Source organism: Coturnix japonica, chromosome 10, assembly GCF_054131305.1.
Source record: "Coturnix japonica strain WE chromosome 10, WE-NBRP24, whole genome shotgun sequence".
NCBI classification, from domain to species: domain Eukaryota; kingdom Metazoa; phylum Chordata; class Aves; order Galliformes; family Phasianidae; genus Coturnix; species Coturnix japonica.
The window spans coordinates 13,355,576-13,378,912 of record NC_140672.1 but is presented as its reverse complement, the minus strand read 5'-3'; the positions used below and the strand labels follow the sequence as shown (position 1 = coordinate 13,378,912).

Sequence of the window (23,337 nt, the reverse complement as noted above, 5' to 3'; positions counted from 1 at the left end):
CTGCTGCTGCTCAGAGAATCACCAATGTGGGTTCCTCTGTAGGCAAACCAGTCAAAGCCCCTTGCATTATGCATCTATCCAGTGCACCCTCAATAATTTTGCACATGACAGCAAGTTGTTAGGAAGTGCTGATCTGCCTTAGGGTAAACAGGCCCCACAGAGAGACCAGGACAGGCTGATCAATAGGCTGGGGGCCAATGGGATGAGGTTCAACAAGAGCAAGTGCTGGGGTCACCACCCCTGAGTGAAAAATCTTACATGCTTGGAAGAGGCAGAACACAGCAAAGACCCATTCCATCTTTATTCTTGCAATCTGAGCTGTATTTTTCCTTATTGAAGAATCCACCTTTGCTGGATTAGGACTTTTCCTGAAGTCATTCTCTGAACTGCATAAAGGATGAGCCAATGTCTAAATCCATACTGCTAGCGCAGGAAAAGCAGCAGTGCTAAATAAACACGGGAATATATTTCCACAGGCTGGAAATTCTGGGCAAAATCGGTGGATAGAAAACTAAAAAAGGTGAGACTAAAAAGGAAGGGAAATAAAAACATTCCATCCAAAAATGACATTTCACTGTCACCATTACTAGAGATATATTCTTGGGTGCTCTGCTTTATATATGAATCTTACTTTGATGTTAAAAGAATATCATAAAGGCAAGTATGAGACTCGGCTACCAACTAAGAGATTTCTTTGGCATTCGCCCACCAGGATCCGGCTCTGTCTGCATTCAGAGGCTGCAAGGCAGAGAACATGCAATGGTCCAGCCAGGGAAATCCCCCCGAGCACAGTGCCTCATGGACAGCCTCCCGTTCCACTCCTGCACGCTCCAGGCCCTGCAGGCACCCCCCAGAGTAAATGAATGAGCTCAGGAAGCCAGTGTGATGGTGGCAAGGCTGGGTGGTTGGTTACAAGTGCAGGCAGAAACTGGCAGCACTGCCCACTGACTCTGTCAGTGTCTCTTTGCTAAGTCCTTTGTTGTCAGTTTCTCTCATCCGCTTGTGGATGGACTCCTGTTCTGGGATTAAGAGGTATGAAGCCAAGCGGCATGTTGCATTTCATTCTTAAGGAGCATTTGTTGGGGTGAAAGCAGCAGAAGCAGAGATCCAGGCACCCTCTGTGCAGCCAGAACTGAGCTCCAAACCTGTAGGGCCATCCCCAACCTTGGGACTCTGGAAGCACTCAGCTGGCCACTGTCTTCTCCCCTCCCCATCCACATTAATGACTCCAGCAAGAAGCTGCTCCTCCCTGATCTCACTAAACATCAAGTCATGACTTGGGGAACAAAAGAACCACAAGGAACACTTCAAAACTTCGAACAAAAGATGAAAGCTCCAACAATGTCAACCCAACCAGGTGTTGCTGTTTACCATGATGGCCTCGTAATCCTCCAGATGAAAGGGGCCCTTTGCCACCCTTCAGGCAGTGAGACAGGGAGAGCAGCCGACATGATAAAAATGCTGTGATACATCCCTTTCATCAGCACTCCAAACAGTAAGTACGCAAAAATTATGGTTTGCATACAGCAATTTCTCTTTGCTTACACCATGCATTTCACTTAACTACAACCTATCCCACCGGGCAAACACATACAGAAATCCAGGAGCGCATTCACTGACTCCCATTTAAAGCTTGATTCAAACCAAAGAATGATCATTTAAAAGAGAGATGAAGGTTTCCAGCAAATGAAACTCACCATAGCAAATAAGGGGCCAAATACTGTCGTGAACACAACACAAAATCATGGGTGCTCTGATCTATTATTTTGGTGTTTCCTTGCTTGAAACCCTATAGGCAATCAGCACTGCATGGCAATGCTCCTATAACACAAAGCCTCTTCCTTTCATCTTTGCGGTGCCACCAGCGATGGAATTAGATGATCATTGTGGTACTGTTCAGCCCCAGCCATCCTATGAGTCTATGATGATGATTCTGTGATTCTCTAACTGCTCCTCAGTGATGCTACAGCAATGCAGCATCCCAAAGATCAGCATGGAAAGGAGCAGTGAGAGCACAGCAAAAAACCTCCAGGTAACAGCAGGGACAGGAAATGCTGAATGGGACTCTCTCTTCTAAATGGTCCGAGACAATAGCTGTTAGAAGGCTTAGCACCAGGTCAGGTTTGATAGGAGGAACTGCAGCTCACTATCATATGAAATTTCTCCTCATTCTGGTTGCAAATTGCTGGAAGGCAATTCATCTTATCTACCACCTGCTTTCAGCTATACCTTGGCAAGTCCCTGTCCATGTGGGATTGCTCTGTCCTTGCTACCTGCAGGCAGAACCCAGAGATATGTTCCATCTGCACAGGTAATAATCAGGTGGCAGGAGATGTGCAAGCCTCATCCACCTTTAGCACAAGGATTTACAAATCCTTCAGGAGCCCATGGACACAGAAGGGCAGAAAGTGCCATTTTTAACAGCAAACCTGTGCCAACCTCCCACTGATCACAGAGTTCTGTAGTATGTTGGGGTGCTAAGTTGTCTTTGCGAGGATTTATGAGTGCATACAGTAGTTCTGAGTAGATGGAGTGTTCTAGAATAGCTGAGTTAGGCCTGTAGGTTAAGAGTTAGTGGGCTGCGGGTTTAGGTAGGTGTGTGTATAGGTTCTCTTGCGTGCATCGGGTTTTGCGTAGCGGGTGTACGTGTCTGCGCAGGATTTAGGATGGCATATAAGGTGTGTGACAGAGCAATATATTGAGAGAAGACATGATGGCATCCATGTTTGTGTCTCTCTCCCCGGGACAGTTGAAGTCCTGGGATAAGTCAGGTTAATTGGCGAATACGTCAGTAGTACCTCTCAGATTACTTTCAAGAAGCTGAATTTTTTACCTAATCCTCTCTCTAAAGTGGATTTTTCATCTCTCTTATTTACTGATAAACTTCCAGGGCTAAGCATCTACAGCACAAAACAGACCTGTGTAGTTCATCACCACGCTATATTTTTGGTCCAACATGATGAAAAAATGGAGCAGACATTTAGAAAGATGACAAGAAGATCCAGAGCAGAGCAGTTATAGTCACTGATGATTATATCAAAATATTGTTGAAGGAATATTAAAACCCCTGCTTCAGGGTATAAAATAATATATACATTTTTGTCAAACAGGTGGACAGAGTAATATATGTTTGTCCACTGTGCTGCATTTATATACCCTTCTGAAAGGTCTATCATTTTTATATATGTAAAGGTATATTATTTCTATATAATACTGCTATCGATGGACATGAGATCTGGTCCTAATGAACTATACAGGCCTTTATGCACCATTTGTATTCGTAAAGCATCTACCAGGATACGACCCCAAACAGGACACCCAGGGCAACACCAGCAGTATTTGGTTAAGAGCACATGAAAAGAAGCATATTGCAACAATAATCAGACAGCGATTTATGTCACCCATCATACAATCATGAAATGGCCGGGGTTGCAAAGGTCCACAGTGCTCATCCAGTCCCAACCCCCTGCTGTGTGCAGGGTCACCAACCAGAAGCCCAGGCTGCCCAGAGCCACATCCAGCCTGGCCTTGAATGCCTGCAGGGATGGGGCATCCACAGCCTCCTTGGGCAACCCGTTCCAGTGCGTCACCAGCCTCTGAGTGAAAAACTTCCTCCTAAGATCCAACCTAAACTTTCCCTGTCTGAATTTAAAGCCATTCCCCCTTGTCCTATCACTGCCCACCCTCACAATGTCATGGTTTTGTACATTTTTCTATTGGTATTCCACATCATAACATCATATAGAGCACAGAGAACAACTACATGTCCCAGAGGGTCTCACAGTCAGAGAGGGAAACACATCACGGAAGTGATGCTGTCTCTCTCTCAAACTGCCTGGTAGCGAGTCTGGGTGTGCTTCCAAGCCGTGGCACCTTCAGTTTCAAAGTAGGCTTCTCGGTCTTCGGAAAACCTCTCTCTCTCTTTCCCTTTTATTTTACTTGGCTTATTAGCCTCAATTTCCATTAGATTGTAATTAGTAAAATAGTAAGTTTTCCTCCTTAGATCGTTGCCACTTCTCTGTTTGTTTCCTTGAGTCCAGCTCCCATCTCCCTACCCCTTTCTTATTTTCCCTTCCTATACGCTGGGAGCCAGGGGGAACAGGAGCCTACTGCCCCTCCCCGTCACAGACATAGATTGATCTAGATAACACCGTGACACAGCAATTCCTCCTCTGTATACGCTCCCTTGAAGTACTGCAAGGCCACAACGAGATCTCCCCAGAGCCTTCTCTAAGCTAAACAAGCCCAGTTCCCTCAACCATTTCTCACAGGAGAGCTGCTCCAGCACCCTGACCATCTTAGTGGCCTCTATATTCTTTCAATATACGTACACACGACGGCGAGATTGTGACACAACAGGATATATAGTTTATAAGAGTTTATTAAAAGTTGTTGTTGTTTAGGGAAATGGGGAAGGGAAGTCGGGTGATAGAAAAGAGATAGGAAATAAAAGCAAAGAGTCTTTGTAGAAAGCAAGAGAGAATTAGTCACCACTGGGTTTCCAGCATGACTCGTAGTTCAGATGTTGATCTTCAGTAGAGATGGTTGTCAGAGGGAGCAGGGAAGCATCTGTTTGCATCTTGCCTTCACAAGATACAATGGTTCCATCCCCAGATCTCCCATACCAAGATGGAGTCATTTGGTCACAGGCCGGATCTTCCACTGGTAAGCTCTCTCCAACGTGACACTGACTGCCACAAGGAAACAGCCACCTCTGGCCTCCTAAATAGGTCTCAGAGTCTTATTGCTCACAGGATGTGAGCTTGCAGCCAAAACAAGAGAAGGGTTCGGACAAAGGTCTCTCTCAGCGTCCGAACAGCAGCAGTCTGATGTAGCGATCTCTCAGCTCCCTGAACTCACGCAGTGCTATGGAGTGGGCGTCCGGGTCCTCCTCCAGGTGCTGGAAGAGGTTGAGCGGCTTGGCGGATCGGAAGGACTGCGGCAGGACAATCGTGCTGTGCACCGACTTGCTGCCAAGGAAGAAGTGGTTCAGGCATTTCTCATCCAGGCAGAAGCGCAGGTACCGCAGGAGATTCTCCATCCGATTCAGGAAATACTTCCTGCGCCACTTCTTCAAAGGGATGATGGCCAAAGTGTGGAGGACAAGAGTCTTGATGACATAGGTGGAAAAGCCCATGCCCACTAAGATGCTGGCAAGCAACGTCAGGCAGTGCAGGTGGGAGCTGTCCTGTCCGGTACTCCTGGCCGTGTGCTGGAAGAACTTCTTTTCTGCCACAGCACAGCTCTGTGGCCATGTTGTGCTGGGCGTAAAGCCGGCGTCTGTGTTCTGGCTGGTCAGGTAGATGTCCGAGTATTCTTGCTGCACCCCGAACAGCAGCTCGACGAGGACTTTTTCCCCGCTGGAGGCTTCTGTCAGCTGGAGCTTGCAGGAGCGTCTGGAAGGCAGCACCTTCAGGCTGTAGGCGTGCGCGTGGTGGGTGGTCTTCCAGATTGCTGCCACCTGTGCGGTGAACCAGGTGACAGTTCTCTCCACATCCAGGTAGGAGTCAGTGCAGAGAGTCTGTAGCAGGCTGGGGTCCTGATTTTGGCTCAGCTCTTCCTCATGGTGGTGGAGGAAGCACAGCACATTCCCCAGCTGCTTCTCCCTTTGGCACATGCACTGAAGCTCCACGCGGACGCGGGAGTTCCTTGCCAGCCCGTGCCCTTCATCTCCCAGCTCCAGGAGGAAGGTGTGCCCGGGGGGAGGCTCTATGGGCACGAGCAGGCAGTACACATTGTCCCACTCCCGGGGACTCCAGCCTTCAAAGGCACTGCCCACCCCAATGGCGGGCTGCAGCACCGGGAAGAAGCTGTTGGACCAGATGAATCTGAAGGTCTGCACGAGCTGGTCCATCAGCTCCTCCACTATAGGGCACCTGGTGGCCCTTCCTTCCACCTTTTCCAGGGCACGCCTTGTGAGAAATTTTGTCAGTGCTGAATCTTTGAAGTCTTCTTCCTCGTCATCCTCCTCTTCTTCCTGTTCCTCCTTTTCCACCAATTCCACCTGCTCCTGCTGTTCTACCTGCTCCTGCTGTCCGCCCTGTTCCACCTGCTCCTCCTGCACCTGCTGTTCCTCCTGTTCCACCTGTTCCTCCTGCACCCGTTCCTGTTCCTCCTGCACCTGCTGTTCCTCCTGTTCCACCTGTTCCTCTTCCTCCTGCACCTGCTGTTCCACCTGTTCCTCCTGATGTTCCTCCTGTTCAACCTCTTCCACCTCTTCCTCTTCCTCTTGCTCCGCCCCCGATGCCTCCTCCTCGCCACTGGAGCTGTCATTTTCACTGCTGCTTTCATCATGCTGGCTCATTTGTATGGACTGCAACATGTTCCAAAGGAGCAACAGAATCAGCCCCACATTGAACCAGATCTTCCAGTAATCCAGCAGAGCAAAGAGCAGAGATGACATGTCCACCCAGCTCTGCTGCTCATTCCTCTGCTCAATCTCGTGCTGCGGAGGTATCATGTGCTTTTGCAGATCAACCTCGCGCCGCTGCACGTTCTCGAGCATGAGCACATCAGTATTGACACTGACACTTAGCGCCCGCACCAACAATGCGAGAACAAACACCAAAGCCATGATCTGCAAGAGATGGGAGAGAGGGGCTCAGTGGGGCTGGGAGGGAGCGGGGCCAGGAGCCGCATGGCCCTGTGCTCAGGTAGGAGCAGTGGGTACGAGGGAGCTGGGTGGCAGCAGGGACCGAGGCCAGCGCTGGCAGGGACAGTTCCAAGCACTGCCCGTGGTGCTCCCACAGGGGCCGGTGTTTGCACCACATCCCTCGTCCAGCCCGACCTTCCCCTGCTGCTGCACTCACCATTGGCCCAGGTCAAAAATGCAGCAGCGCTGCCTGCCTGTGGCCCTAAACCCATCCCCTGCGTTGTGATGCAATGCATTCCTGCTGATGTCACAAATGGGCTGCCCGACTCCACCCTTCTCAGCTGCCCAGGGTGGGCACATGGCCACTGAGCCACGGCACTGCCTCAATTTGGAGGCATATCTCTGGACAGAGCTCCTGGGGACGCTCTTTACTAAGCAGGTGGGAGCTGCCCGGGCCTTTCTTTAAAATAAAATGGGGTGGTATTTCCCATGGATGCTGTGCTCCTCATGTGCCACCCCACAGGTTATGTTCCAAACACACTGTCCCTGGAAAATCATTTGGACAGAAAAGGAAAATCAAAACTACTGCTCCTGAGGAAACATAAGAATTTGCAGCATATGCAGAAACTCATTTTAGTGCTGAAATGCCACAGAGGGAACAAAGCTGAAGATCAGTGCCGGTCATGTCAAAGTCTCAGCACCTGACATCACACAGCCCTTTGCTGATTGCTCCCTCAGCCACCGGTGGTCTGAACGTCCTCTGAGCAAAAGGCCAGATGGCTCGATCCAAGCAGCTCAAAGGGGCTCTAACAATGATGATTAGGATGCCCACATGTGCAGCAGCCTCTTCAGCTGCATGGGCTCTGGCTCCTTTGGGTGAGCTTATGCTGTAGAGAAAACAGCAGGAGCAACTGCTGTCTACCCCATGTTGCAAAATCACATGTGCACGAGGCAGGAATATTTCTCAAAGGCCAACAGAGAAAGGCTTGGCTGGGAGCCTGTGGGTGTTGAACCAAGGCAGCCCTGCAGGCACAGAGTGGTCTGGTAGGTAAGGAGACAGTCCTGTAGGACAGGAGCGTGATGGCAGCTGTCAGACCAGCTGTGCTTCACCTGCATACCTTGCTGCCTGCAGCACAAGGCTCCCAGCCATGGCTGTATTGACTTCTGGGAGGTAAGGCCAGAGTCACCTCCTGAAGCCAGGGGAGATCCCAGATCAACAGGGTTGGAAGTCATTTGAACCTCACGAGATCCCCTAGACCAAATCCCCTGCTACAGCAGGTTCCCTAGTGTAGGTTTCTCCACAGAAGATAATCGCTCTTCTTCTCTGTTTCCGGTAACAAGGATATCAATAAATATTATTAACCAACAGAAGCTGTGTAACCCAGTGAAACAGGACCTATTCTTTCCTGAATCTGAATTCAGCATTCAGATTTCTGTACTTCACCAGTCTCTGGGTGTCTGTTGTTTCCTGCATTTGGCGGAGCCTTGCAGCCGGAGCTCCAGGCTGGTGCCTTCCAGTGCCAAGCAGTGCAACTACAATGGGGGGCAAGTGGGAAGCCAGTCATCATGGTAACACTGGAGCACTTCTGACATCCTCCTCTCCAGATCCTCCTCTCAGGCATGTTAAACTTGACTCTGTGCTTATCTCAGGTCACTGTGCTTAGCGAAGGCCTTTACCAAAACAGTGTTGGAAATGTCAGTGAAGCAGCTCCTCAAACTGTTTGTATCCTGTTCCCCTTCTGCAATCTGGTCAGCCTCCACATGTGAGGTTTTGCTGCTGCTGCTCAGAGAATCACCAATGTGGGTTCCTCTGTAGGCAAACCAGTCAAAGCCCCTTGCATTATGCATCTATCCAGTGCACCCTCAATAATTTTGCACATGACAATAAACTTCCAATCTCTACTTTTTGCATTTCAGGTAAACAACTAAACTGAATACTCATTAACAACCAAGAAATAAATCCGGACAAGCACTTGAACTGCACACTCACAGGTGAGCACTCACCACAGTGTGAATGCAGACTGTGTGCACAACTGAGACAAATGTAGTTTGCAGCCCTGGAAGGAGGATGCTCTCCACTGGTTCCCATCATTTATCGCTCAATTTCCCTCAAGTGAGACAACGGAGAGAAAATCAGCTCTGTATGCAGAAACCAGGAGCTGTCTATTAATGTGCTTGATTTTCACTAACCTGAAAATCATGCTTATCTTGTTCAAGTTTTTATGCAGGTCTTACTTCATATTTTTGAAAGAAATCTTTCTATGAAGTCACAAAAAACCTGTGATTTTTTGTCAGAAGTACTTTTCTAAACAAAACAGTGATGACGTATTTCCAGTTCTTCTCCAGTCAGTTCACACATGGCCTAGTGCATCCCCTCCAGTGGTGCACTCCCCATGTGAGACAGAAATGCGATGAGAAATGTCATTAAGTGTCATTGTGTTGTTATAAACTGTGAGGTCTGGAGGCTGCCACGTGGAAGCACCTCTGTTTGGGAGTGAGACACTGAAGGAAGCTCTCATTTTGAAGGGCTTTTATCCAGTTACAGTGGGCTCATAGTTTCTCTGATGATGAAAATATAATTGAGGAAGGTGCTCCTGTCAGCAAGACTGATGCTAAAGTGCTCCCAAGCTTGGAAAGTGTTTTATTGTTTTTCTGTTGTTATTGTAGCTTTAAAAGACAAGAACGGGAGAGATGGCCAGCAATTCTTTTTGTTGAGTTTGAACTTGTTCTTGGTTGTGGCTGAGGCTCCTTCTTAACAGTTCGGGTTTAGTTCTAACAATGAAACTTTTAAATAATAGACATTTTTCAAACCATTCACAGTGCAGGCTGAGTTCAACTCCCTGGGAAGCCATCTGTGCAAAATCATGTGTGAAGGAATACTAAAAGTAAGTTTGCTTTTTCAGGCAGAATGTACTGCATAAAGCAGTCTTTAAAGCAGCCCATGCCTATGAGATCACACAAGTCATCTCAGCCTCATGCAGAAAGCACACAGTGAGGGCACGGGGCAGTCTGACCTCTACGCCTTTGGAAATTGAAAGGATTCACTGAACTTCTCCTCCAGAGAAAAGAGAGCTGTTGTTCCTTTTAAAGACCTATTTTATTTCTGAACCACAACACATCAGACCACGACCCAGCATCTGCCTTAAGATATCAAAAATAGTTTTCTTTTCAATGCTGTGTGAAATTTCAGGTTTTCCTTTTCTCATTCTAAGTGTGTAAATGCAGCACTGGCTGCTGACTGCCCGTGCTATGCTAACTTGTTTCAGAGATAATAGAGGTTTCTTCCATGAACACTGAATCTTATTTGCTGACTATTTCCAGTGGAGCACTCAGGAATATTTCTTTTAGTTTTCTTAAAAAGATAATCAAGAATATACAGATGTGCTCACAGTCTAAGTTGAGTTTGTCTCTATACTGACATCTTAATGCCCTTTTTTCCTGAAATCATGTTTCTTTTGACACCTGTCTGAGAACTGATCAGGGATGAGGGGAAGTCAGAGTTGCACCATGGTGATGCCACAGTTTTCCCTCACATTAACGCTGCACGGGAGAGTTGGTGGAGACAACTGCGGGGTGCTGAGCTGGGAGGAGGAGGAGGGGGAAACGGCACCTGCTGAGCCTTCTGTGCGCCGGCTGTGCTGTGCTGGGGCTGCATGGACTGCAGGCACTGGCTGCTGCCTGCCTGCACGGGCTGCTGGGGGAGCATGGAGCTGAGCCCAGGCAGTGCCCCATCAGAGCAGCCAGCCCATCCCTGTGGGATCGGATGAACCTTTACTGCTTTGCAGTCTCTATGGGCTGAAAACAATCCTGATATAAATAATTTATATGAGAATGTTGTGGAGACAGATTTTCAGTTGTTTTCATTCATTCTCAAAACATGAAATGGTAAATGAGATAGATTTGCTCATCTACACAACACTGCTCTCCTTCACTCTCAAGCCCAGACCAGAGAGGCAGGATGACCTTCTAAGAATCACTGTGGCCCCCCAGGACCAGCAGAGGGAATCCCTCCCAGTGCTGCCTTCTTTTATCACAACCAGAGCAATGTAATCACCGAGGTCTGCTCCTCAATCTGCATGTGGTGCTCATCTCAGTCAAAGAATGTCTGTGGAAGGTTGGCTTTGATTTTTTGTGTGGATTGCATCAATGACAGGTTGGACTCCAGACTCAGTGGGATCATTTTTCATTGCGCTCCTTCCTCTGCAAATCTTCCAAAAATGTTGGTTTCTGCTGAGCTAGAGGAAGGAAGGAGTTCAGGCCTCCTTTACTTTGAACTAATTCTGAATTATTCTTCCATGAAAGTGGGTGATGAAATAAAACCTTCAGTATATGCAAAAACAAAACAAACAAAGCAACAAATGCTTCACAGTCTTTGCATCCTCTAGTTGTATATAGCTGCATCTTGAGAAAGATGAAAGGAACCCAGTGCCTGAATACCACAGTAAACACAGCAAACATTCCCTTCAGTTTGAAAATAAATTCCAAACTCATGGGAGCGGAGCATTTTTCTCAGCACGTTCCTAATTTATCGAGAGCACTAAAATCAATAAAACTATTTCTCTTCAACTTGGAAGCAGACCCAGAGCTCATGAGCATTTGTCTAATTTTAAATAAAAAAGCAAGATCACTTTTCACGTGCTTAGTTTACCCAGAAAATACTGTGTTAGCTCAATTCAATACATCTTTAGGACACCGAAGCAGTCTTCAATGTGTCTGTTTTCTAGTGGAGAAAAATGGAAATTCTTTGATCAAGAAAAAAGACCAAAGTTGCAAAAACTGACCAATAAAACCATTCCAACGTAAATCACATCATTGGATGCACTGGTAACATACATGTAAAAATCTGGGAAAGCACCATGTGAGGATCACTTTTAGGTAACATTTGTGTAATTCATAGGATGAGTTTTGCATGTATCAGCTTTCTATAAGTATTCAGTTAATTCAGGTATTCATGAGGCTTCCTACTGAAGCATGGAATTTTAAGTTAACATTGCAGGGTATTTTGAGACAGGATATTCAGAACTGAAAATCTCAAATATTTGTATCTGGGAATGGGTCCTGAAAGTCCTATATAGATTGAAACAAAAACAAATTGAAGACTGGTACATGTTTCTTTCATAAAGACACATAGTGAAATCATAGAAATAGGACTCCTCTATTCCAGACAAGACTGATTCTGTAATGGCAGAAGTTATTCAAGCCAGAGAAATATCAAGAAGAAGAATGCTAGCAGCATTTAACCAGCAGTATATAACCAGAAATCCGAGAGCAAGGAATATGGAAGTAAAGATGTGCAATATAAAGGTCTCCATCAGACTAACTCATTTAAAAATCTCACATTATTATACTTGATCTACATTCATAGAAATAGAAGGTGTCTTAGGACACATTGTTCCTGTAAGTTTTTTGTGTATCATCTTTGCATCATTCTGAGAAGTCTGTTCCCAGGCCTGCCTACTTATTTGCTTTGCTCGTTCTTCACTCTGGAATAGATGTAACCCTAATTGAAGTCTTGGGTCACCCTCTCCTAAACCTGAAGCAAATGAAGAATAGAAATATTTATTTTCTTTCAAGGTGTTGGTTCTTATACAGCATTTTGAACTCAGCGTCACAAAGAAACACAAGTATTTCATCAGGCAGTTGTTTTTTAGAACTGCCCTTGGCCTACACTGTCTGCGGTCAAGTGAGCTTCACATTCATCATTCACAGCACACAGTCATTGGTTTTCCTGGTACTTTGCAAGTGCATGGGGAGACACTGTTCCTGATCTGAGTTCGCAGCCTAATGAAAGACAAAATAACAGAGACACTTGTTGCATTCAGAGTACAGGATTGAATTATGGGAGAATAACACACATCACATTCAAAAGTGTTTTCCTGGCAATGTCTGTTCAGAGGAGAATGTGAAAATTTGCTTTCACTGAATCTGAGAAGAAGAGGAAATACCATAATATATTTTCTGCAGATGAAAATGATTTTACAGTGGTTTGCAGATTTTGTGTAATTAATCTGGAAATGGGTTTAGAGTTACAGTATGTCCAGTCTGGCAAATTATGGGGCTCAGCCCTCACATGAGCCAGAATTCTTGCCTCCCCAGTGCTATAGGCTCTGTTTAGGGTTCCCACTTTGTTGTGAGAAGACCTACTGAAATTTTTGTCTCTGATCTCATTCATAAGAAGCTTCTGACAGTGGGGTAGAACTGCCTGCACAGGCTAACCATGGTGTTGCCTTATTTGGCAAGGCTACAGGCAACAGATGAGTTCAAAAGAATTCAGGCAGGCAAACTCTTTGATCCCAAACCTTTCCCTCACAACAAGGGAACCCCTCATGCCAATGGGAGACCTGCTGTGCCTATCAGAGACATTTCACTGCCTTCATCTTCACATGGAGTCAATAGAAGCCAAAACTGGAGCACAGGACTTCACCACCTCTTGTAAAAGTCTCATTTTGTTATGACCCTCAGTAAATTTCTCATCTACTTCCCTCCCTTCCGTCTACTCGGCCACATCTGTATGTACCCTCTATGATCTTGGTTTGCTTTCACTGCTCCTCTGCCATTCCCCCTTTGCTCCTCACATTTGTCTAGTTCATTATTTTGCATCAAAATTACATGCATTAATCCCTCTTATTCTAAATATAATCCTATAACTGATCCTATTTGCCTTTCCTATCATAATTCATACTTCCACCAGCTGGAAAATTACTTTACAAGCAATACAGACTGACTTTCATCTGTTTTATACCAATGACCAAACACTTGCAAACTTTGTCCCAGCTGTTCCCAGTTAGTTTGATTCCCCAAAAACATAGCACAGTGGAGAGCGATGGATTCCTCTCACAAAAGCCCACTGAGTAATCAGCTCATCAGCATAAGGAATGAATGGGCAATTGATTCCCTGCCAGCCCATCTCTTCCATGTATTTCTCAACTAATAATCAAGCTTGGCACTGTTTATGCCATCAGCTATTTACATCTCCCTATTTCCGTACTCACCTCTGCACTCTGTCATTGCCTGAATGTGTTTAGATCCAGCTACTGCCTTGAATTTTCATCTTACAACTGTCTACCTGAGCAAGTTAATTCCCATTTGCCCTATGGTCTCTGCTCAACTTTCACACTTCGATTTTTTATAATGCCTACACTAACCAAGTCCTAAATGTACTGTTAGTAACTCCATTAGCCACAGAAACTGCTCATATGAAAATCTCTGAAAAACTCCCCTTGGAATCCACACTTAATCTCCTATCCATCTTCTGTTATATCGACTGTGAATCTAAAAGCCAAATAAGTAAATTAACTTCTGTTTTTCAAAAATAAAAAACAAAGCAACAACAAAGAATTAACATAGGATCCACTGTCTGAAATTTGGGTGGTGCTTTCTATTTCTGATTTCAGCTAGATCTGTTATTCCAAAATGAATCTGATGAAACTGACAGTTATGAGGGAAAAGTTGGGCTCATATGTCTGTTTCCCAAGTCAGAAGGAAAATAATTCTGCTTTAGAAGAAGAATTAACAGGTGCCTCCCATCATTTGCTTATTGAAGCACTTACTAAATCTCAGCAGTATTTGACAGTATAAATGGTTACTCCAGTGTGCTAACAGGAGACCAGGGGCTATTTCCTTTGTCCCTTTCAGTTTCAACATCCATCTGCTCCTCGTGCCTACAAGATCCCCTGGCACTGGGCAAAGCCCATCGCAGTTAAACTGTGCCAGGTGCTTTGGGCAGGACCTGAGGAAACTGGGAATTCCTGTGTTTTGGAAGAAGTACAAGAGAATGACCAGCAAGGTTTTTTGGTGGACTTGACAATAACTGGGCCTGACAGCAAGGGATTCCATCTGTACAAGCTTCAGTCCGTGACAGCCTGGTAGGTCACATTAGATTCACAGAACAAGAAATTCAACACATACATGTCTGACATTTTCAGTAGGATGAAGGGCTAACATCTTTTTTATAACTAAAGATACAAACTGTTTCTGAAACTGTCTACTGCTACTGCTTGTGGACAGTCACTGCAATTTTCACTTTAAAACAGTTGTTGTGAGTAACTTCCTTGCTGAGCCAGATGGCACAATACTTGCATCATTTCATTCAACAATGCGGTGATTTATTCATTCATTTTTTAAGCTATCAAGCCCAGGAAAAAAATACCTCAGTGCTTTAGCTCCTGTGTTTTTGTTTCACTGCTCTATATGCAAACCTATGGAGCAATATGATGTGAGTTGCTCTCAGGCCACTGATTCCTTCCAGCTCCATATGTGTTGTGCCAAGAATGTTAAAACTGCTGAAAGGTGTATGTTATGGTAGTAAGGGGCACTGGATAAATGTTTCTCTTCTCACACTCATTAATTAGGCTAATATTGTATCTAAAGAAATCATATGTAGTATTTAAAGAAACAACAAAAGAAAACTATAAAACTGATTTTGGCATGAAAGGATGCACATCCTGAGACCATTCTTAACAAAGTGCAGTTTGTAGCACACTGCAGGACTGAAGATGCAGCAGACCCTCATAGGCAAAGCGATGTGTAATGGTCACTGCTGGAAGGGCAGCAGGAGAAAAGGAAGATGAAGACATTACTGGACAAGAACAGGCTGTTACTTGGTGAGACACAAGGAAGTTGCATTGAGTGGAAGTGGTAGTGGGTGTGTGTGTCAGTACAAAATCATACAGCCCATCTTGTGCCAGACACCAGCGCTGCTAAGTGCAGCATCTGAGTGCTTTCTACTTCAGTGTTTATAAAACCAAATAATGTGATCTACCAAGGAATAGCAGAGAACTTACAGCCACAGGCCTTCTGTGGAAGGCTGGAAATTTGCTTTTGACCATCTGCTTCTGGGCTTTAGGGAGGTGCAGACAAGGTAATCAAATGACAGAAAGACAAAGCTTGGCTTTGGGCACATACCCAAACTTTCACAATATTCCTGGGTAAATTAAAGGGAAAATACACTCCTAAGGTAAGGGCTTGTGAACTGTTCTGCACCCAAAATTACTTTCTCAGAGAGGAGTCCAACCCTGCAAACATAGTGCAGAATTAAAATGCTTAAACAACCATTACAGCAGAGATGTGAATATGCTCCTGTAATTATATAGCTGTTTGTTCATTAAAGGAGAAATTTAATGCAATTAAAATATTTACAATCCTGCACACTAAAATCCAAAACAAAATTAGTTTGTACCAGAGATGCAGGCTGTGTTGCCTCCCCTCCAAACTGGCCTTTAGATACCAGAGCTTACAATGGAGAACTTTCCATCTTCAGATGATGTAACCCAGAGTTAAGAACTGAGCTGGTGACTGAAGGGTCCCTAATAATCTTTAAGATATCAGATTCGTGCCAGGCATGCTGTGTAAAGTTCTTGGGATCAGAAACCAAAGGAGAAAGGACCCTGGGACAGCCACACAGAAGGGTCACTGGAGCTGCACTGCTTGCTGTGTCTGTGTTCTTTCAGACTGGCACATGACTATGTGGGATGGGAAGACATGCTGCCCAAACTCTTGCCCTTTTGCGCGCTCCCTGAGGGCTGGATCTCTGAGATTAAACATTTTCACTTCTCTCTTCAAATGAAAACGTAACAGAACAGCCCAAAGGCCATCCCTACCAAGAGTGCAAAGTGCAGACACAGAGGCACAGAACCACAGCAGACAGATGTGAATGCAAGCTGCAAGCAGCACATTTCAGATCCAGCTGCAAGGAGAATAGAGAAGCACTGCAAGAGCACGCTCCTCTCCCATACAGAAAGCTCACTGCTATATTGGACCTGAATTTACATGCCATTTCACTGCACCTCAGCCTTCTCCTTGCCTGTTGTTACCAGCTTGCCTGTGTCACTCACTACTGCGGGGGGGGGGGAGGGGGGGGGGAGGGAGAGGGAGTAGGGGGGTGAGGAGGTGGTACACCCTTGTGGACTTTCCTTTTCTTATTGAGGTACCTGTAGAAGACTTTCTTGTTCTTCTCATCAAGTTTAGTTCAAGCTGGGCCTTGGCTTTTCTGACTACATCCCTACACAAGCATCCTCATACTCCTCATACAGGACCTGTCCCAGTTTTTACTGCCTGTGCATTTTCTTCTTGTTTTCCAGTTTGACAAGCAGGTCCCAGTACAGCTATGCTGGTCTCTTACCTTCCTTTCCTGACTTGCTATACTTGGGGATGGAGAGGTCTTGTTCTCTGAGGAAAGCATCTGTAAAGCTTTCTCTCATTCTTCAGCCATCAGAAATCATCCAGTGAGTGCAAGTAATGAGGATGACATGGTGCATGTAGAAAATGTAATTGGCAGAGCTGAGGGGACAGAGAAATGTGAATGAACCTTCAGTACTTTCCAGCAAGAGTGGCTTGGTATAAGATCTGCTCTTAGCCAAAGAATGCAGGGCAAGCTGAGGAAAAGCTGGAATGACAGCTTGGACAGTTATAGTATTTAATTTTATTCTAACACTCATTACTCATGGAAAACTTAAATGAATAGCACACTGAAGGCTGCACTTGACTTAGATGAAGTGGATGTAACTAAAGCATCTCAGCTACATCATTCAGACTGAATGTATGGTAACAGGAAATCAATTAATCTCCACCAATATTTGTTCTTTTTAGTGTGAAACTTCTTTAATGAACTCATTGTGAGTGGTCAGTCACCACTCACTCTGGAAGAGCCTCACACATTTGATAAATCACCGTACTTTTAAAATTCATGTTGGAAAAGTGACAAATGTTGAAGATGAATTGCTTGGCATATGTGATCAGCTAATGAAATATCTTCCTCATCCCTATTATTTAATTCATTTTCTGCTGTTTTTCCCAATTAGGCAGTAGTCTTCTGCCTTTGGCTCTGAGTCCAGAAGCAAGCCTGCCATTATCACTTGTCAACATTTAATTTGTATGCAAAAAACTGCTTTAGTGGAGGTGGCAGTCACCTAATTTTTACCTGGTACTTTCTGTAGTCATTAAAGTGTTTGAAATGAATAAAAGCCACCAGCAGCCCAGGGTAGGTCCTTCACTGCAAACAAAATGGGGTAAGGGAGCCCACTGCTTGATGGAGCAGCTACAAAGGTGTGTAAGGGAGTCCCTGTCAGCTGCATGAGGCACACCTACACTGCTCCAGGCAGAAGTCAGTGTATAGAAGGGAGAACTGAAATGCATGGAGTCTCTAATAAGATAATAATTAAAAAGAAAAAAACAACCAAGCAACCAAACAAAAGAAAGAAAACCACTGAAAAACTGAAAAACACCACAATCTTGGGCCCACGTCACTGTCTGAAGCTTCATACCAGCTGGAACATTTGCAGCCAGATAGGCAAAGGGAAGCTCCGTGATTGCACTTGTTTTCTTTGGTGTCAGTTTTCTCATTTCCTCACACTGCTGAATTTTGTGACTGCACACAGGCAGGTTTTGGTACATAAGGCGAAGGTAAGTGTAGCTTCTGCTTGTTGCAACACAGCCCACGATAGAACAGATGTGAAAGAGATTAGAAGGGGGAAGAGTGGGTGAGCTTGTGCTCCTGCCTTGCAAACAGAAGGTGCCAGCAAAGCCCCACTGCTCTGCTGGGCAACAGGGCTGCCAGATGTACCCACACCAGTGGTTGTCTGGCTGACACACCCCCAGGGTTGGTAGGAGGGTCATCGGTAATGTAGAGAGCAGAGAAGAGGGGATTACTTTGGAGCAGATGTTTACATCTTTCCATCTTACCTCTTCTCATTGCTTTCATTTGCATCACCTGCAGGAGCTGCCTCATCCCCACCAGAGCCAGTTTCACCACTGGGGATGATTATAGGGCTCTTATCAAGTACATGCAAGCCACTTCTCCAAAGCAGGCATAGAGAGTGCTGATGACACCCTGATGAGAGACAAGGAGTATGGGTCATGACTATTGTCTGTGGGCAGCTCTGGCTGCACCTTCCTGAAGAAGGAGCAGAGGTTACCCACAAGTACTAACTGGAGGCCAGAGCTACAACAGATAAAACCTGGAATGCCTCACCTGGTAATCAGGTGGCTTTTCTAAGCAGGAGGTCAGGTGTTGCATGATTATGGTGATGGATGTAAGAGTGCTGCACAGCACCCCAGCTCAGGGAGCAGCAGCATGACAGAAGCTCATTTACGTCCTCTCAGTCATAGAGCTTTGTTGTTGTTGTTGTTATTGTTGTTGGTGGTGGTGGTTTATTTCCCCCTCAGAAAAAATGTAGTAATCCAAGCTTGCCTTGACAAAGTCCTTCAGCCTTATCTTCCACACGTTATCACTGTTTGGAGGTCTGTGCTGGGAGAACAATGTCTTGAACTACTTAGCAGCAGGGAGGCACCCACTGGCTCTCACCTGGCCTGCCCCAGAGGAGGACTTGTTTCCTGGTGTTTCTCATTTAGAGCCAAGGGAAGAGATCTGAGTCCCTCAGGCAAGAGATGGCTATAAGAGATGGGAGGCGCTGCAGCAAGACAGGACAAAGTGCACTAAGCTTCCCAACAGAGAACTTAGTGGTGGCAGAAGTCACCAGTGTAGGAGAACTTTAAGGAAAAGTCAGTGCCCTGTTTTCCAGCAGTGGCTGTTCTGAGGACATCCCCACGTGTTTTTTCCTCTCTTCATGCAAGTCACAGGAAAGGAAATAGGTAGTTAAACACCTTATGAAGATAGCCTAAGATTGGGAGAAAAAGATGATTAATATATATATACATATATATAATAAATGTTAATTAAAATATTAATAAGGAAAGACTTCAGTCATTCATGTATAAATGAAAAGATAGTACTGTGGGCATGACATGGGAGCAAAGCAGAGCTCTGACCCCCAGCATGTACCTCACACTCATCCTTCTCTGAGCACACAGCAGCAATCTTTGCAATTTGTGTGGCCATAATTATATTCTCAGTATCTCTCCTTAAGCTGTCTTTGACAAGTCATTTATATTTTGCCTGCTTCCATGAGCTTTTATAGAAAAAAATGTTGGCAGGCAGCTCTCTGCTATCCTGCCTGTCTCTTGTCTGTCTGATGACTGATTTTCAGTGGGAGTCAGTTTTGATACTTGAAAGGATCCAGACTGTTATTACTGCACATGTGAGTGATGCGATGGAGGTGTCTGACAAACGCAGACGGGTATTTGAGTGAAGGGTTCAAAGGCTGAGGGAAGTTCTGGATCATGTGTAAACCACTGTCCAGTGCCTTGTGTCTCTGCATCAGACAGATAATGGAGCAAAGGCAGCACCAGAGGAGCACAATCAAGTGAAGGGAAAACAGAACAAACTGAATATTTCAAACAAGCCAGCAGAAATAGTAAATTCTCTGAGGACTGAAAAATACAACACACGATGGGACAAAAAGAACTGATCCTGATGTATGTATCTAGGCAAAAACCTCTCCAACGGGGAAAGAGTGTGCCCCTGATCTGCACTAGTATCAAGACTTTGGGCAGACAAAATTGGGTGGATACTACAGAAAAGGGAAAAAAATCACACCTGGTCCAATAAACAGTCCAAAGCCAATGTGAGGGCTGTTGGCAGCTTGATGTGTGCTCAGACTGGGCTTAAGATGAAGTTTGTAGGTGGGTAAACAGAACCACCCTCAGCTGAGGACCAGGCACTGGTGAGAGTTTAGAGATGAGCTCTGCCAGGACAAACACCACGCATGGAGCCGGGCAGTGTCAGCTGGTTACAGGGCATGCCCACGTTGCACTGCTCAGGGCCCAGTTCCAGCTCAGAGCATCGTGAGCAACATGTGCAGATCTTGCACAGGACAGCTGTTTTTTCTGGAAAACACACAAAGGTTACGCAGTTTGCACCCTCAGCCATGGCCCCCCCTGTATCTCATTGCTTATGTCAAGCACACAGCTGGGCTGATACAGCACTCACATTATTGCTCACAAACTGCTGAGGGGAAGGCACGTCAGATGTGAGGCAGTGCTGTGCCCTCAGCAGCCAACAGCTGTGAGCCATGAAGCAACTCACCTCTTGTAGCCAGGTGAGCAAACACATTTCAGGGAGCCGGGGAAAGGATAACAGCCATGTCTTGAGGCACTGAATGCACAGGGAAATGCCACTCATATGTGCAAGGAGTCATCATCACAGTGAGGCACTGTGCTTCCTCACCACAAAACCAGTCCTGAAGCCTGACTCTGCTGTGACAGTGGTGGTGCATGGTGTGATCCTGGCATTGAGTGGGCAGAGCAGTGAGTGGGGATGGCACTGTGCAGGAGCGACCCAAGGAGCTGTGCCCTACAGCAGAGCTGTGCAGGCAGTGCTCTGCAGGTTGGGAGAGGTCTGTCTTGGCCTTTTTGTCATCAGTCCCAAGCAGGTACTTCCTTTGCTGGGCTTGTTACAGCAGGTGCATTATTTCTGGGGGTAACTACTCATTGTCATGTTCTAGTACATCTTGTCAATTGACTTAATTGATTTATCAACTAACTTAGTTGATTCAGGTGAGGGTTGGCCTCTTCTCCCACATAACTAGCAACAGGACAAGAGGGGCTGGCCTCAAGTTGCATCAGGGCAGGTTCAGGTTGGATGTCAGGAATAAAACATTCTCAGAATGAGTGGCACTGGAATTGACTGCCACGGTGATGGAGTTACCTTTCCTGGAGGCAACATGTAGTGCATCACTAAGGGACATAGTTCGGTGGGGAAATATTGGTGGTGGATGGATGTTTGGGCTGGATGATCTTGGAGGTCTTTTCCAGCCTTGGTGGTTCCATGATTCTATGATTTTAACTTTTTAATTTTTTTTTTCTCACAGTTGGATTTGTTTACCAGTTTTATCAGTGCAAGCTGTTTCCAGGGTGCTCATGGATCACACATGCAGCCATCCCACCCAATCCTCCCAAACTGTCCCAAATCCACCCTGCTCCAGAACCATAAAGCAGAACAGGATTCCCTTAAACTGTTCCATGTTTTGATCTGCAGAAGTCTTTCGGGCTGCTCATAACATCTTTCCACTGTTCTTCAAACAAAGAGAAGAAAATTTTCCTAAGATCAGGAAGTCCATAAGAGTTAAACAGCCTTGCAGAAGAGACACATCATCCCATCCTAACACAGAGACAAATGCTGTCAGAGCCTTCATTAGCACTCTGCTTTGTTTTTCACTAATCAAGTCAGTGTGAATGATGCTGCTCATGATTGTGCTTGATTGTATTAGTGTTACCGATTGAACAGTCCATTTTTTAATCTGCAGAAAGCAGCAGCATTATTGCTGAACTATATTTAGAGATTTTATAGATAGCATGCTCTGTTCTCTTACTGCTTCCTTGTAATAGGATATTACATGTAGAGCCCCAGGGAAAAGGAAATGTGCCCTACACAGGTGGCTGCGAGGTAATTTTGCATGATGAGCATGTACATTTCTGAGTCATCAGTCATTTCACATCTTCCTGTCTGACCAAAGACTGTGATGGTTCCATACAAAAACACCGTCACCTCGGATGTTGGTACAGATCCTGCACAGTGGTGGGGGTTGAGGCAGAGCCTGGCAGATGCTTAAAGCCCAGAACCCTCTTCTGGAGATTGGTAAAGCCAGGTCAATAACGCAAAGGAGAAGGGAAATTTTATGATTTCTGGTGTAACTTCTAATAGTTTTATTAAACTGCGGGCAGTTTCAATGTCAGAAGGTCGGAAGATTCTATATGCTCTCAACTCCTACATCCCCCACAAAGGTGATGAGAAGATTCTCTTAGTCCCACCTTTGTCAGGTGTCAGCAAGAAATAAGGTCAGTAACTGTGAAGAGAATAACCCTACTCTCATTTTAAAACTACTGTTATTTCTAATGGTACTTTCAGTTTGGTATTTTTGGATTCCTAAAATAAAATTAGGTAAGGTTGATAAGGAATGCACTCATAGGCTGCACAATCGCTGATAGAGGAAAAGATAATGCTCACCTCCATCACACTCTGACTTCAGTGCTGCTAAATAAAACCCAGAGGTGACACTATAGTTTTAAACCTCATAGACAAAATCACATTTTGTAAATCACATCCGCCTTGCCTGCACTTATACTATATCAAAATTAATGGAGACATTTTCTGCTCCAGCAGTAAAAAGTAATTTATACATCAGGCCTGAAGTTATAATTGCAGGCAAAAAATACGTGAGCACGGGAAGCAGATTTCTATGTAGCTTTAATCACCAGCCACGGTCCTTCGAGGCCACAGAGGCTTGAAGGTGATGGTGCAGCACCATTGCAGCCATAGCAGGATTTATGGGCAGCTCCACATGGTTTCTGAGAGTGGGGAGCAGAGCCCTGGCAGCCCCCTGGGGCACAACTGGAGCATCGGGGCCCCCACCCCATTCTGGCCCAGAGCTCTGGCCAGGGCTGCAGTGTCCCATGGGGAGGGCCTGGAGTGGAGGTACTTCTTTGTGGGAGGGATGGCTCTTACATCTCTCCTTCACTGATGGCCCTTTGGGGGGCTGCCAGGACAAGAACCCCACTGACATGGCTCTGTGGGACCCCCTGCACTGACCACCAAGCACCTGCACCACATCTGTATCACATCCTGCCCTAACACCAACAGTGTGTAGAGGTACAGGTGCCATGGGACGCAGAGCCATACCTAATGCAGCCATGAAGAGAGGGAAATGGAGCGTTTGCCTCACTTTTACAAGGCTCCAGCTGATCCCTTTACACTGAGTAAATTGGTATGTTTGATTCCTCCACAGGAAGGAGCAGATAAGGAGACAAACAAAATCAAAACAAATATGCACAGCCAGAGCAGTAGATTTGTTTGCTTTAAAGAATGGAGACCATGGTTAAGATTCTAGACTATGAAGCTACAGGATGCTTGC

General features: G+C 45.6%; 1 protein-coding gene and 1 long non-coding RNA gene across 2 annotated transcripts; one reads left to right on the top strand and one right to left on the bottom strand.

Moving 5' to 3' along the window:
* Positions 1–4,775: 4,775 nt before the first annotated feature.
* LOC146759384 (inositol 1,4,5-trisphosphate receptor-interacting protein-like 1) lies at positions 4,776–6,574 on the bottom strand. Its single transcript, XM_085510289.1, has 2 exons — positions 6,005–6,574; positions 4,776–5,968 (listed from the first exon to the last, which is right to left on the bottom strand). Exons 1-2 carry the CDS (start codon positions 6,572–6,574, stop codon positions 4,805–4,807), a joined length of 1,734 nt encoding a protein of 577 aa, XP_085366415.1. The 3' UTR covers positions 4,776–4,804.
* Positions 6,575–6,965: 391 nt separating this feature from the next.
* Positions 6,966–9,764, top strand: LOC146759383 (uncharacterized). The gene is made up of 3 exons (XR_014932295.1): positions 6,966–7,031; positions 8,510–8,584; positions 9,496–9,764. It is a non-coding gene; the product is annotated as an uncharacterized LOC146759383 (long non-coding RNA).
* The last annotated feature ends 13,573 nt before the right edge of the window (positions 9,765–23,337 follow it).

Bases quoted from the DNA above. Each gene is read 5' to 3' on its own strand.
- LOC146759384 (XM_085510289.1), bottom strand. From the start codon at position 6,574: ATGGCTTTGGTGTTTGTTCTCGCATTGTTGGTGCGGGCGCTAAGTGTC. The intron at 5,969-6,004 runs GTGGAATTGGTG...CAGGAAGAAGAG, and splicing joins AGGTAGAACAGCAGGAGCAG to GAGGATGACGAGGAAGAAGA.